Raw genomic sequence first — 15,452 nt, 5'->3', positions numbered from 1 at the left:
CTGCATAGGCACATTCCAGAAGGAGGTGTGTGACAGTCTCGTCCCCCCCGCAGCCGCTTCGAGGGCAGCGTGCGGTGTGGCAGAGAGTCCGGGCGTGCATAAAGGATCTCACAGGCAGAGCCCTTCTCACCACCAGCCAAGCCACGTCTTGGTGCTTGTTGGAAAGTTCTGGCGATGAGGCATTCTGCCAAATGGCTTTGACAGTCTGCTCAGGGAACCGCTCGACAGGATCCGCCCTCTCCTTTTCCCGAAGGGTCTCAAGGACGCTACGTGCTGACCACTTCCTGATGGACTTGTGGTCAAAGGTGTTTTTCCTCATAAATTTCTCCACGAAGGACAGGTGATACGGAACGGTCCAACTACTCTGAGCGTTCCGCGGCAGCGAGGCCAGGCCCATCCTTCGCAACACCGGGGACAGATAGAACCTCAGTACGTAGTGACACTTGGTGTTTGCGTACCGGGGATCCACGCACAGCTTGATGCAGCCACACACAAAGGTGGCCATCAGGGTGAGGGTGGCATTGGGCGTGTTTTTTCCCCCCATTGCACCGGTCTTTGTACATAGAGTCTCTTCAGACCCGGTCCATCTTTGATCTCCAAATGAATTGGAAGATGGCCCGGGTGACTGCGGCGGCACAGGTCCTGGGGATAGGCCAGACCTGTACCACATATAGCAATACTGAGAGTACCTCACACCTGATGACCAGGTTTTTTCCCGCGATGGAGAGCGACCGTTGCCCCCATCTGCCTAGTTTCTGTCTCATCTTCCTGATCCGCTCCTCCCAGGTCTTGGCGCACGCCCCAGTCCCCCCGAACCAAATACCCAGCACCTTCAGGTGGTCAGTCCTGACGGTGAAGGGGATAGAGGATTGGTCGGCCCAGTTCCCGAAGAGCATGGCCTCGCTCTTGCCTCGGTTTACCTTGGCCCCCGAGGCCCGTTCGAACTGGTCGCAGATGCACACGAGTCTGTGCACGGACAGCGGATCCGAGCAGAAAACAGCGACGTCATCCATGTACAGGGAGGCCTTAACCTGCAGGCCCCCGCTGCCAGGAATAGTCACCCCTCTCAGGCTCGCATCCTTCCTGATGGATTCGGCAAATGGCTCTATGCAACACACAAACAAGGCGGGTGAGAGGGGGCATCCCTGCCTGACTCCAGATCTTACAGGGAAGCTATCTGATTCCCACCCATTGATTGAGACTGCACTGACAATGTTGGTGTAGAGCAGTCTGATCCAATTTCCGATTCCCTCCCCAAAGCCCATTTTGGAGAGGACATCCCTCATATATGTATGCGATATCCTGTCAAAGGCTTTCTCCTGGTCCAGGCTGATGAGGCAGGTGTCCACCCCCCTGTCCTGCACGTAGGCGATCGTATCCCTGAGGAGCGCGAGACTCTCAGAGATCTTCCTGCCCGGTACAGCACAGGTTTGGTCCGGGTGGATCACCGATCCCAGAGCAGACCTGACCCGGTTGGCGATGACCTTTGACAAGATTTTGTAGTCTGCATTTAACAGTGAGATCGGTCTCCAATTTCTAATTTCCTCCCTCTCCCCCTTCCGCTTGTAGACGAGGGTGATGATGCCTTTCCTCATGGATTTTTTCCCGCGATCCCTCTGCTCATCCACGCTACCAAGTATCTGACCATTAGCCCAGTACCCCATCTTTTTGTTACTCTTACCAAAGTGAATCACCTCACACTTAGCTAAACCTTTTTTACTCGAGTATGTAGGATTTAGAATGCACTGCCTAGAAGTATGAAGGCAAGTTTACTGGAGGTGGTCAAGGGGATATTGGACAATTATATGGATAAAAATAATGTTCAAGGTTATGAGAAAAAAGCAAGTGATTGGCACAAGCTAATTATGCTGATTTTAAAGAGCTGGTGCACACATAATTGGCCAAATACTCTCATCCTTCATGTAAGACATCTGTGATTCTGAATTTGTGGAATATAGTTTCAAGAGTGATGAGCTCAATTATATGGCAAAGCTGTCACAGTTTAAGATGAAAACCAACTGATCTTTTCAGAATTATTTTCGGCAATTAGCATTTAGATGTACAATTGCAGTGCAAAGGCATACAAGGCTATGGGCCTTGTGCTGGAAAATGGGATTAGAAAAATCTCATTTAGAGGCTTGTTTAGGGTCTTGACTGACAAACAATGGGCCAAAGGGCTTTTTGCATGTCATAAATGTCTGATAATTGCTTGCTTGCTATTTGGTGATGTTATGTCAGTGTATTTACCCTGCTCTGCATCATGAGTCCTGCATTAGTCAACTCCTGTCTAATATATTCATGGCATTCCTTTGTTAACTATAAATTCCTGTTTCTCAGAGTGCTACTGAACATAATGTACCTGATGGTGGAGACAATTCGTCAGGAAACAGAAGAGGATAATCTGGAATGGAGGGCAATGAGAGAGACCTTCAGAACAGACTTAGGTGTGACGATATGTTCTGTCAGATTTATTGATAATAAAAGGAACCACAAGTGAATTGTTTTTTTATGCATGATATTTCATAAGACAACAAAATATTCAAAGTTAAGAAGGGAGAGAATTATTTAACATTTATCCTTACTCTGCTTTTCTATCCCTCCGCTCCATAAATCAACCCCTTATGGGGCTTAACTTAACTTGTGCTACTGTTATCAAGCCTGAATAATTCATAATTGTCACAGAACTTACTGTACAGAAGTAGGTCAATTATCCCAGCTGAAAATGTGTTGCTGGAAAAGCGCAGCAGGTCAGGCAGCATCCAAGGAGCAGGAGAATCGACGTTTCGGGCATGAACTGAAGGCTTTCCCCATTATACTTCACCTAATGCAATCAGTGTACCTTATATTTCAGCTTCCCTTGAATGAATACACTGAATTTGCTTCAGTTATTCCTTGTGCTGGTGAGTTCTTTGTTCTCATCACTCTGGGTAAACAAAATTCTACTGTATCTTTCATTTCATTTATTTTTGACTACACTTATTATGGCCCTAGTTTTAGATTTGCAGAAATTCTTGTGAATGCTTATTAAGTACAAAGATCAGTTTATCTAATTTCAAGAAAATTATTTGCAAATGCCCAAAAATGTGCAGGAAAAATTGAAAATGCTAGCATTTATGTAGCGTTATGAATTGGAATCCATGTAGATACATTGAGTACAGTGAAATATTTAGTCCTGAGTATTTTGCATTGACCATTTGGTTAGACTGGCCTCCATTGATTTGGCAAACAGCATGACTAATGGACAAAACAACAGAATCCTATTTTAGATCAGTATTGAGCTTTCATGTATTTTATACAAATATGCTATCACTCTTTCCAGGTTAAATAAACACTGCGTGAGACAAGGTCCAACCTGAATACGTAAATTGCTTTGGTTCATATTCAGATGACCATAGAAAATAACAGTTGTCTCTAAACTTGGTTAATTTGTACGTTATGACTTAATTACACAATGTAAAATTCAAGTATTCTCGCTTCCCCCATTACTGGATTAATGTATTTATCCAATGTTTTTAGCGTTAAAAAATTCTGCAGTATTTCTGTGACATGGTTAGAAAAAAAAATAAGCTGCTAAGCCAAATAAGGAGATATCATGAAAGTTTAAAAGGTTAAGTAAAACCAACACCTACCATGATTGCCAACCATGCATAGAATGTGTGTACACTATTTAAGCAGATATTTAAAAATTAAAATAAGTTTACTTTTGTTTTTATACTTTATTTCTCTGACCCAATGTACTTTCCAAAAAAAACTGTCATTAGTTTGCATTTGTTGCTCAGTTACTGCATGAGCGATATCACTGCTAATGCAAATGCTGCTTGGAGTCAATGAGTGCAGTCTAATTAGACATCTGTTTTAAGGAGTACCTGAAGATCAACAGGGAGGTGAAGTTGCATAGGGAAACCGTGGGGCCCAAATGGTTCAAGACACGAGGGTATTGTGAGGGTAGTGTTTTGAAGCCGACGTTTACATTGGCGACAATATACGTAGATGTGACCAGACGTTTCTCTCATGAACAGAATGTCAAACTTCCAAATATCTGGGTTCTGCCTGAGTCATAGAGTCATAAAGATGTACAGCATGGAAACAGATCCTTCGGTCCAACCCGTCTATGCCGACCAACCCAATCTAGTTCCACCTACCAGCATCCGGCCCATATCCCTCCAAATCCTTCCTATTCGTATACCCATCCAAATGCCTTTTTAAATGTTGCAATTGTACCAGCCTTCACCACTTTCTCTGGCAACTCATTCTATACACGTACCACCCTCTGTGTGAAAAAGTTGCCCCTTACGTCTCTCTTATATCTTTCTCCTCTCACTCTAAACCTATGCCCTCTAGTTCTAGACTCCCCCACCCCAGGGAAAAGACCTTGTCTAGTTATCCTATCCATGACCCTCATAATTTTGTAAACCTCTATAAGGTCACCCCTCAGCCTCCGACGCTCCAGGGAAAACAGCTCGAGTCTCTTCAGCCTCTCCCTGTAGCTCAGATCCTCCAATCCTGGCAACATCCTTGTAACTCTTTTCTGAAGCTCGGTTGAGAATGGAAACGTGTCAAATATATGCAAATTGAAAGTCAAAAGTCAGTCATAAAAAATAATGTGCAACCAGTGTTTAGTTGGAGGAATTTATAACTCATTGAAGTCTGGATTTCTGGAAAGCAGCCTAAAGATAGGTGTGCATTAATCATGGCTCACGTGAAAACTGACCACAAAATCTCCACAAAGTTCTGATAAAGTGTCATACTGGACTCAATGTTAATTCTGTTTCTATTTCCACAGATGCTGCCAGACCAATTGAGTTTCTCCATTATTGTGTTGTTTCAGATTTGTTTTTGTACAAATACATAATATTGCTTTTTTCTTTTTCCAAGGTGTATCCCTGTACAACAATGAACCATTTTCAGTTATGCTATTTGGGATGGTGACCAAATTCTGCAGTGGTCATGCTCCCCATTTTCCTATGAAGAAGGTTCTCTTGTTGCTTTGGAAAACTGTATTGGTGAGTTTTAGTAAAATAGGAGATTTGTTTTCATCACTAGTATTTGTGATTTAAAGAGGTTTGTTTGTGCTTTACATTTGTAAAGAAAAAAAAGCAACTTTTTCTGGTTTAGGTGGAAAGTCTATTGTATAAAGTCAGAAACATGTCCTCTTTAATCCATATTTGCTTCGAATTAGTTTCATCAACCAACAAGAGCATTAAAATTGGTTATAGACCCTGAGCTGCAATGCAATAATATTGTGATTCTTCCTGTTTTATTATCTATGAACTCTCGTTGACCTGTCAGGCAAGTGGGTGTTGAATTAGAGGCATTTGTATTATCCTGGAAAGTTGAGCATCCTGTTTGGGCAAATGCACCTGAGTAAGATGTCAGGTTACCGGTGATTATTGGGTTAACATTCATAGATTAGAAAATCATCAAATGCATCTCATTTATATGTGAAATGTTCACTTTGCGCATGTTTGAAATTCCAAAGTCGGAAGTTACACAACACCAGGTTATAGACCGACAGATTTATTTGAAATCACAAACTTTCGGAGCACTGCTCCTTCAGGTCAAGTGGAGGGAAGCACAGGCACAGAACGCAGAGGCAGAGAGCTAATGGCAAGATGGTTGTGATTTCAAATAAACCTGTTGAACTATAAGCTGGTGTCGTGTGACTTCTGACTTTACCCACCCCAGTCAAACACCAGCGGCTCCATATTAAAATTCCAAAATCAGTGAGTATGAACGCAAGTTTATATTAGCATTTTAGTGTTATGGTAATAGTTCATCCTTCTTAGATCCTTAATTCAGTGTTGTTACTTGGCTCCTTAATAGCTATCGCTAGGAGGCTTTGAAGACCTCCAGGTTCTTAAAGTGAAGAAACGTGAGGCACTTGGTCTGCCACCACTCCCTGAAGACAGCATCAAAGTGATCCGTAACATGAGAGCTGCCTCACCACCAGCATCTGCCTCTGACCTAATAGAGCAGCAGCAGAAACGGGCTCGCCGAGAGCACAAGGTGAGAGTGACATGCATTGACCAAATCGGGTGCCATTAATACTGATGATTTGCTTGCACAAATATTTGCACAAGCAAAATTCTTGTATTTTCATTTATTTCCAATGTGACTATCAGAAAGAAAATCTTCTTTGGGCACCCCAATTTTATTTCTCCTCCATGGTTTCTCATCTCTTGGCATTTAGAAAATGTTCTAATGTGTCTTTCCTTGTATGAAGAGTGTTCTCCATTGTGCCTTGGCTCCTTTGAGCATGAATAGATGATGGAGGTTGGTGAAGTAGATTATAAAGGGTCACATAGGACTACTGGCACAGAAACGGGCCGTTTGGCCTAACCAGACCATATCAACGTTCATACTCTACTTGAGCCACCTCTCTTCTTTCTCAACCATCACAACCATTTATTCCCTTCTCCTCATGTGCTTGTCTTGCAGGATTTAAAATGTATGGGAACAGATACAAATTTACCATGGAAACATTAGAAGTAGCCCCTGAAAACCTAATAAAGGTAAAAACAATGACTGCAGATGCTGGAAACCAGATTCTGGATTAGTGGTGTTGGAAGAGCACAGCAGTTCAGGCAGCATCCGAGGTGCAGTAAAATCGATGTTTCGGGCAAAAGCCCTCCATCAGAAATACAGGCAGAGATATCTCTCCACCCTTCAGGCTCTCTGCCTGTATTCCTGATGAAGGGCTTTTGCCCGAAACGTCGATTTTACTGCTCCTCGGATGCTGCCTGAACTACTGTGCTCTTCCAGTACCACTAATCTGGAACCTGAAAACTTAATGCCAGAGGCAAAAATAATTCAAGGAAGATCTGCCTCTTGTATTTTGTTTGGATGCGCCATAGGGGCAGGAGACAGAATCTGTAAGGAGCTGCACCTTTAATTTCAGGTGTCTCTACTGTATTGCTGTTCCAGCTTATCCGGTCTCCTTGTTGGCATAACTGGTTTTCTTGGGTAGCACATGGCCTGGGTGTTAGGCAGGTTATCACCTTGGGCTATGCTGAAACCTCCCAATAGCTTTTTGGGCTCATTTATCCATTGCAGTTGCCAACATCTAGATGGCAGGGAATAATACTGATTATATTCTTGTCCCAGGTCATGTTGCCAAGCAGCTCCAAGATCTCAGCAGGTTTGTTAGGGCTACAGTCTTGATGCACTCTCCATTGTGACCCTTTCACTTTCAGATAGTCGGTATAGTTAAGGAAAGAAACTGGAAATTGGCTGTGGCTCTGGAGGCCTGGATGTTTGCTGTGACTGAAGCACATACTAGTTGTTGGGGCTATTGTCTGTCATGGAGGAGCTGTTGAGTGTTTCATGCCTCTCTGTCTGTGCTTGGTCCCCAGCTGATAGAGCCCTGGCTACAGCTCCTGCAGGATCCATCTTTAAGTGTGCCTGGCTCCATTTCAACTGGGAGAAAGTGAGGACTGCAGATGCTGGAGATCAGAGTTGAAGAGGGGTAGCATGGTGGCTCAGTGGTTAGCACTGCTGTCTCACAGCACTAGAGACCTGGGTTTGATTCCCACCTCAGGCAACTGTCTGTGTGGAGTTTGCACATTCTCCCCGTGTCTGTAGGGGTTTCCTCTGGGTGTTCTGGTTTCCTCCCATAATCCAAAGATATGCAGGTCAGGTGAATTGGCTATGCTAAATTGCCCATAGTGCTAGGTGCATTAGTTAGATGGAAATGGATCTGGGTAGGTTACTCTTTGGAGGGTCGGTGTGGACTTGTTGGGCAGAAACACCTGTTTCTACACTGTAGGTAGTCTAATCTAATCTATTCCTGTCCAAATGTCTTTTAAAATGTTGCAATTATACCCACCTCTACCATCTCCTCTGGTAGCACGTTTTATACATGCATCACCCTCTATGAAAAAATTGCCCCCAATACTGTCCCCAACTCTGTCCAACACCGCAACCCCCTGCCCCCAACACTGATCCCTGCCCCCAAACCCGTCCAACACTGTTCCCCCCCCCCCCCCCCCCAACCTTGTCCAAAACCGGCCCCCCGCCCCCAACTCCATGCAACACCGCCCCCTGCCTCCCGTGCAACACCACCCCCTGCCCCCAACATCTCCCCACCCCCAACCTGGTCCAACACTGCCCCCCGCGATCACTGTTGGGAACACGTCTTTGATGTAATGTTGCCATCGGGACCTCGAGATCTCCTCAAGATAATCTGATTTTCGGATAATTGGTATTCAGATAATCGAGGTTCCTCTGTATTTGTAATCTAAAATAAAAAACCTAACCTATGCACCCCTCAATTCACTACTATCAATGTGCATGACCAGCAGTCGCTTAAATGTCCCTAATGATTCCACTTCCACCACCACAGCCGGTAATGCATTCCGCGCATTCACAACTCTCTGCGTAAAGAACCTACCTCTGAGGTCTCTATACCTTCCTCCTAACATCTTAAAACTATGACCCCTTGTGCCAGTCAATCTTGCCCTGGGGAAAAATCTGTGGCTATCGACTCTATCTATGCCTCTCATTATCTTGTATACTTCAATCAAGTCACCTCTCTTCCTCCTTCTCTCCAGAGAAAAAAGTCTGAGCTTAGTCAACCTGTCTTTGCAAGACAAGTCCTCCAGTCCAGGCAATATCCTAGTGAACCTTCTTTGCACCCTCTCCAAAGCCTCCGCGTCTTTCCTATATTAGGATGACCAGAACTGGACACAATATTCCAAGTGTGGTCTCACCAAGGTCTTGTAGAGCTGCAGCAAAACCTCACAGCTCTTAAGCTTGCTCCCCGTTAATGAAAGCCAAAACACCATAGTTAAAAATCACACAGCACCAGGTTATCATCCAACAGATTTAATTGGAAGCTCTAGCTTTTGGAGTGCCGCTCCTCCATCATGTGGTTGTGGAGGACACAACTGTAAGACACTGAATTTATAGCAAAAGTTTACAGTGTGATGTAACTGAAATTATACATTGAAAAAGACCTGGATTGTTTGTTGAGTCTTTCATATGATCTAAGTATCTGAAGCCCTCCCTCCTGCATCAGCCTCGCAGCCACGTGTTAAGCTGCACTTGCTGACTGTTCCTTACCTCACTGTCTTGTGGCACCGGTAGCAATCCTGAGATCACTCTTCTACTCGTCCTGCTCTTCACCTTTCAACCTAACTCTCTGTAGTCACTTTTCAGATCCTTAATCCCTTTCCTGGCTATATCATTGGTGCCAATATGTACCATGATTGCTGGCTGCTCACCCTCCCCCCTTCAAATTCCTGTATACCCAATCGGTGACATCCCGGATCCTCGCACCGGGGAAGCAACATACCTTCCAGGAGTCCCATTCCTGACCACAAAATCTTCTGTCAATCGGTCTTACTGTTGAGTCCCCTACCACTAGCACTTTTCTATTTTCTCCCCTTCCTGTCTGAGCCTCAGTGTCAGAAACCTGACAACTTCAACGCCAGAAGTATCCAAAATAAGGTCGGTAAGCTTGCAGCATGGATAGGTACCTGGGACTTCAATATTGTGGCCGTTTCGGAGACATGGATAGAGCAGGGTGAGGAATAGATGTTGCAGTTTCCAGGGTTTAGGTCTTTCATTAAGAACAGGCAAGATGGTAAAAGAGGGGGAGGTATGGCCTTGTTCGTCAAGGATAGTATAACGGTAGCTGAAAGAACTTTTGATGAGGTCTTGTCTACTGAGGTAGTGTGGGTTGAGGTTAAAAACAGCAGAGGAGAAGTCACACTGCTTGGAGTTTTTTATAGGCCTCCGCAGAGCTCCAGGGTGGTGGAAGAGAGGATTGGCAAAATTATTCTGGGTAGGAGTGAAAGGAACAGGGTGGTCATTATGGGGGCTTTAACTTCCCCAACTTTGACTAGAAATGCTATAACTCTAGTACATCGGATGGATTAGTTTTTGTCCAATGTGTACAGGAGGGTTTCCTGACATAGTTTGCCAAAGGGCCGACAAGATGGGAGGCCACACTGGGTCTGGTGCTTGATAATGAACCAGGTCAGGTGTTTGATTTAGTTGTAGGTGAGCACTTTGGAGAGAGTGACCATGATTCAGTTATGTTTAGTTTAGTGATTGAAAGGGATAGGCACATGCCACAGGTCAAGAGTTATCGATGAGGCAAGGGCAATTATAATGCGATTAGGCAAGAATTAGGATGCATAGAATGTGGTAGCAAAATGCAGGGGATGCAGACAATGGGAATGTGGAGCTGGTTTAAAGAACAGGTATTGCATGTCCTTGATAGGTATGTCCCTGTCAGGCAGGGAGGAAGTGATAAGGTAAGGGAACCGTGGTTTACTACAGAAATTGTATCTTTTGTTCAGCAGAAGAAGGAGGCTTATGTGTTGATGAGACAAGATTGTTCACTTGAGGTATTGGAGAGTTACAGATCAGCTAGGAAGGATTTAAAGTGAGAGTTAAGAGCAAAGAGAGGACATGAGCAGTCTTTAGCAAATAGAATAAAGGAGAACCCTTAAGCTTTCTATAGGTTTGTGAGGAATAAAAGGATGACTAGGTAGGAATAGGGCCAGTCAAAGACAAGTGGGAGGTTGAGTGTAGACCCTGTGGAGATCGGAGAGGTGCTAAACGAATAGTTCTCATCGGTTTTCACTCAGGAAAAGGAGAATATTGTAGCGGAGAAGAATGAGATACAAGACATTAGACTAGAAAGGATCGAGGTTAGCCACAAAGAGGTGTTGTCAATTCTAGAAGAAGTGAAAGTAGACAAGTCACCTGGGCTGGATGGGGTTTGTCCGAGGATTCATTGGGAAGCTAGAGAGGAGATGGTAGAGCCTTTGGCTTTGATCTTTGAGTCGTCATTGTCTATAGGTTTAGTACCAGAGGTCTGGAGGATTGCAAATGTTGTGCCCTTGTTCAAGAAGGGCAGTAGAGATGACCCAGGTAATTATAGACCAGTGAGTCTTACTTCTGTTGTAAGAAAGAATTATAAGAGATAAGATTTATTATTATCTAGCAAGCAACGATTTTATTTCAGATAGTCAACATGGATTTGTCAAGGGCAGGTAGTGTCTCACAAACCTCATTGAGATTTTTGAGAAGGTGACCAAGCATGAAGGACGGGTTGCACCTGAACTGGAGGGGTACAAATGTCCTGGGTGGGAGATTTGCTCGTGTGATTCGGGAGGTTTTAAACTAGTTTGGCAGGGGGTGGGAATCAGAACCACATGTCTGATACGGGGTTAGTTGCAGATGGGGCAGTGACAGGATGCATTGAATCTATCAGGAAGTTTTCTCATGCGATGAAACAAAGGGATCAGTTAAAGTGTGTCTGCTTTAATACAAGGAGTGTCCAGAATAAGAGTGACTAAATTAGAACATGGATCACTTCTTGGGGCTATGATGTTGTGGCCATAATGGAGATGTGGGTTCCACAAGGGCAGGAATGGTTGCCTGATGTTCCAGAGTTTAGAAGTTTAAAAAGAACAGGGAGGATGGAAAAAGAGGAGTGGGTGTGGCATTGCTAATCAGAGAATGCATCACAGCTACAGAAATGAAGTTTGTCGAGGAAGGTTTGTCTACTGAGTCAGTATGGGTGGAAGTTAGGAACAGCCACAGCATTGGGGGGTTTCTACAGACCACCTAATAGCAGGAGAGAGATTGAAGATCTCATAGGAGGGTAGATTCTGGAAAAATGCAGAAGTACAGGGTGGTTGTTATGGGTGATTTCAACTTTCCCAATATTGACTGGAACCTCCTTAGTGCAGATGGTTTGGATGGAGCCGTTTTTGTCAGGTGTGTTCAGGAGGGTTTCCTTACTCAGTATGTAGACAGATTGACGAGGGGGAGGCCATTTTGGATTTGGTGCTCGGCAACGAGCCAGGACAGGTGTCAGATTTCACGGTGGGAGAACACTTTGGTGAAAGTGATCACAACTGCCTCACATTTACCATAGCCTTGGGGAGAGAAAGGAGCAGTTACTGAGGGGAGATATTTAATTGGGGAAAAGGAAATTATGATGCTATCAGACAGGAGTTGGGAAGTACAGACTGGAAGCAATTGTTCCACAGAAAGGGCATAGCAGACATGTGGAGACTATTTAAAGAGCACTTATTGCGAGTGATGCATAAATTTGTTCCTCTGAGACAGGTGAGAAGGGGTAGGATTAAGGAATCTTGGATGATGAGAACAGAAGAGCTTCTTGTCAAAAAGAAGAAGGCAGCCTACATAAGATGGAGGAAGAGAGGATCAAGAAGATTACAGGCTTACTAGAAAGGAGCTCAGAAATGGACTGAGGAGAGTCTGGAGGGGGCACGAAAAGGGCTTGGCAAGAAGGATTAGGGAGAACCCAAAGGCATTTTACTCATGTGAGGAATAAAAGAATGATCAGGGAGAAGGTAGGACGATCAGGGATAGCGGAGGGAACTTGTGCGTGGATTCTGAGCAGATAGGGGAAGCCCTAAATGAGTTTTTTGCTTCAGTTTTCACCAAGGAAAGGGACCTTGTTGTGAATGAGAACTTAGAGAAGCTGGGACACAGCCTTGACCAGATCAAGATTGATGAAGTTGATGTGCTAGAAATTTTGGAAAGTGTTAAGATTGATAAGTCCCCAGGGCCAGACTAGATTTATCCTATGCTGCTCCAGGAAGTGAGAAAGGAGGTTGCTAAGTCGCTGGTGAAGATCTTTGCCTCCTCATTCTCCACTGGAGACTTAATGGAGGATTGGAAGGAGGCGAATGTTGTTTCTCTTTTCAAGAGGGTAATAGGGAAATCCTAAGTGGATGTGGTGTATATGGACTTCACCAAGGCATTTGATAATGTTCCTCTGGTAGGCTCATTCATAAAGTCAGGAAGTATGGGATACATTGAGTTTTTGCTATCTGGATTCAGAATTGGCTGGCTGATAGAAGGCAGAGAGTGTTACAGATGGAAAGTATTCTGCCTGGAGGTCAGTGTTGAGTGGGATACCGCTCTGTTCTTTGTAGTTTTTATAAATGACTTGGATGACGAGGTAGAGGGGTGGGTTAGTAAATTTGCAGATGACACAAAGTTTGGAGGTGTCGTCGATAGTATAGAGGGCTACTGCAGGCTGCAGCATGACATAGACAGGAGGCAGAGCTGGGCTGAGAGGTGGCAGTTGGAGTTCAACCTGGATAAATGCGAAGTGATGCATTTTGGAAGGTCAAACTCGAATGCTGACTATAGGATTCTTGGCAGTGTGGAGGAACGAGGGATCTTGGTGTGCAAGTACATAGATCCCTCAAAGTTGCCACCCAAGTGGATAGGGTTGTTAAGAAAGCATATGGTGTTTTGGCTTTCATTAACAGGGGGATCGAGTTTGAGAGCCACGAGGCTTTGCTGCAGCTCTACAAGTCACTGGTGAGACCACACTTGGAATATTGTGTCCAGTTCTGGTCGCCCTACTATAGGAAAGATACAGAGGCTTTGGAGAGGGTGCAAAGAAGGTTTACCAGGTTGCTGCCTGGACAGGAGGGCTTGCCTTTTGAAGAAAGGTTGACTAAGCTCGGACTCTTCTCTCTGGAGAGAAGGAGGAAGAGAGGAGACCTGATCGAGGTGTATAAAATAATGCGTGGAATAGATACTGTCAATAGCCAGAGACTTTTCCCCAGGGCAAGATTGACTGGTACGAGGAGTCATAGTTTGAAGATATTAGGAGGAAGGTATAAAGGAGACATCAGAGATAGGTTCTTTATGCAGAGAGTTGTGAATGTGTGGAATGTGTTGCCAGCTGTGGTGGTGGAAGCAGAGTCATTGGGGACATTTAAGCGACTACTGGACATGCACATGGATAGCAGTGAGTTGAGGGTTGCGTAGGTTAAGTTACGATATTTTATATTAGGATTAAACCTCCGTACAAAATCATGGGCCAAAAGGCCTACTCTGTGCTGTACTTTTCTATGTTCTGTGGTCTATGTAGATGAGGGTAGAGCAGAGGACGTGGTATACATGGACTTCAGTAAAGCTTTTGATAAGGTTCCACATGGTAGGCTGTTGTAGAAAATGCTGAGGCATGGGATTGAGGGTGATTTAATAGTTTGTTTTAGAAACTGGCTTTCTGAAGGAAGGCAGCGAGTGGTATCTGATGGAAAATATTCAACCTGGAGTCCGGTTACTAGTGATGTGCCACAAGGATCTGTTTTGGGACCACTGCTGTTTGTCATTTTTATAAATGACTTAGACGCAGGCATAGGTGGATGGATTAGTAAATTTGCAGATGACACTAAAGTCGGGGGAGTAGTGGACAGTTTGGAAGAATGTTGCAGGTTGCAGGGGGACTTGGATAAACTGCAGAATTGGGCTGAGAGGTGGCAAATGGAGTTCAATGCAGCTAAAAGTGTACTGGCTCAATGGAAAGATTCTTGGTAGTATGGACGTGCAGAGGGATCTTGGAGTTCATGTACATTGATCCCTGAAAGTTGCCACTCAGGTTGATGGTGCTGTTAAGAAGGCATATGGTGTGTTAGGTTTCATTGGTAGAGGGATTGAGTTTCGGAGCCGCAATACCATGCTGCAAATATACAAAACGCTAGTATGGCCACACTTGGAATATTGTGTACAATTCTGGTCCCCATATTTCAGGAAGGATGTGGAAGCATTGGAAAAGGTGCGGAGGAGATTTACCAGGATGTTGCCTGGTCTGGAGGGAAGGTTTTATGAGGAAAGGCTGAGAGACTTGGGTCTGATCTCATTGGAAAGAAGAAGGCTAAGAGGGAATTTGATAGAGACATACAAGATGATCAGAGGATTAGACAGGGTAGACAGTGAAATACTTTTTCCTAGGATGATGACGTCAGCTTGTACGAGGGGGCATAGCTATAAATTGAGGGGTGATAGATTTAAGGCAGATGTCAGAGGCAGGTTCTTTACTCAGTGTGGTAAGGGCGTGGAATGCCCTACCTGCCAATGTAGTTAACTCAGCTACATTAGGGAGATTTAAGCAATCCTTGGATGATGATGGGATAGTGTAGGGGGAGGAGCTGAGAATAGTTCACAGATCGGTGCAACATTGAGGGTGGAAGGTCCTGTTCTGCGCTGTATTGTTTTATTTTCTATGTTCTAATTACCTGATAGTCTTCTACCGTCAAGCCGATTTTTATGTCCAGTTGGCTCGCTCTCCCTGGATTCCACTTGATCTAACCTTACTAACCACTCTGCCATGCGGTATCTTGTTGAATACTTTGCTGAAGTATATTAGACAACTAGGCAAAAGTGGTACTGCAGATTAGAGTCAAGGTTAGAGTGGTGCTGGAAAAGTACAACAGGGCAAACAGGATGCGAGGAGCAGGAAAATCGACGGTTCTGGCAAAAGCCCTTCATTAGGAATTACTTTTCTTAATAGACCTTTTTCTTGACCAAAGCCTCAATCTGTAGTCATCCAGTGTCCCCTATTCCTGCCAGCTTTGCCTTTCTCACTAGCTGGAACATGCTGGCTCTGAACCCGTAATCTCGCTTTTGAAAACCTTCTACTTGTCAGATGTTCCTTTACCTACGAG

General features: G+C 44.5%; 1 protein-coding gene across 3 annotated transcripts in view; it reads left to right on the top strand.

The window, feature by feature from the left end:
* LOC140467524 (striatin-interacting protein 1 homolog) overlaps window positions 1-15,452 on the top strand; it is a 188,609-nt gene that overhangs the window by 59,795 nt on the left and 113,362 nt on the right. For all 3 annotated transcript variants that reach the window (XM_072563969.1, XM_072563967.1, XM_072563968.1), the window contains 3 exons: window positions 2,338-2,444; window positions 4,876-5,003; window positions 5,824-6,006. In XM_072563969.1, coding sequence (XP_072420070.1) covers window positions 2,338-2,444; window positions 4,876-5,003; window positions 5,824-6,006 — 418 coding nt within the window. The remainder of the gene's footprint in view (window positions 1-2,337; window positions 2,445-4,875; window positions 5,004-5,823; window positions 6,007-15,452) is intronic.

Source organism: Chiloscyllium punctatum, chromosome 45 (genome assembly GCF_047496795.1).
Source record: "Chiloscyllium punctatum isolate Juve2018m chromosome 45, sChiPun1.3, whole genome shotgun sequence".
Lineage (NCBI taxonomy): Eukaryota > Metazoa > Chordata > Chondrichthyes > Orectolobiformes > Hemiscylliidae > Chiloscyllium > Chiloscyllium punctatum.
This window is presented reverse-complemented; position numbering and strand designations above follow the sequence as displayed.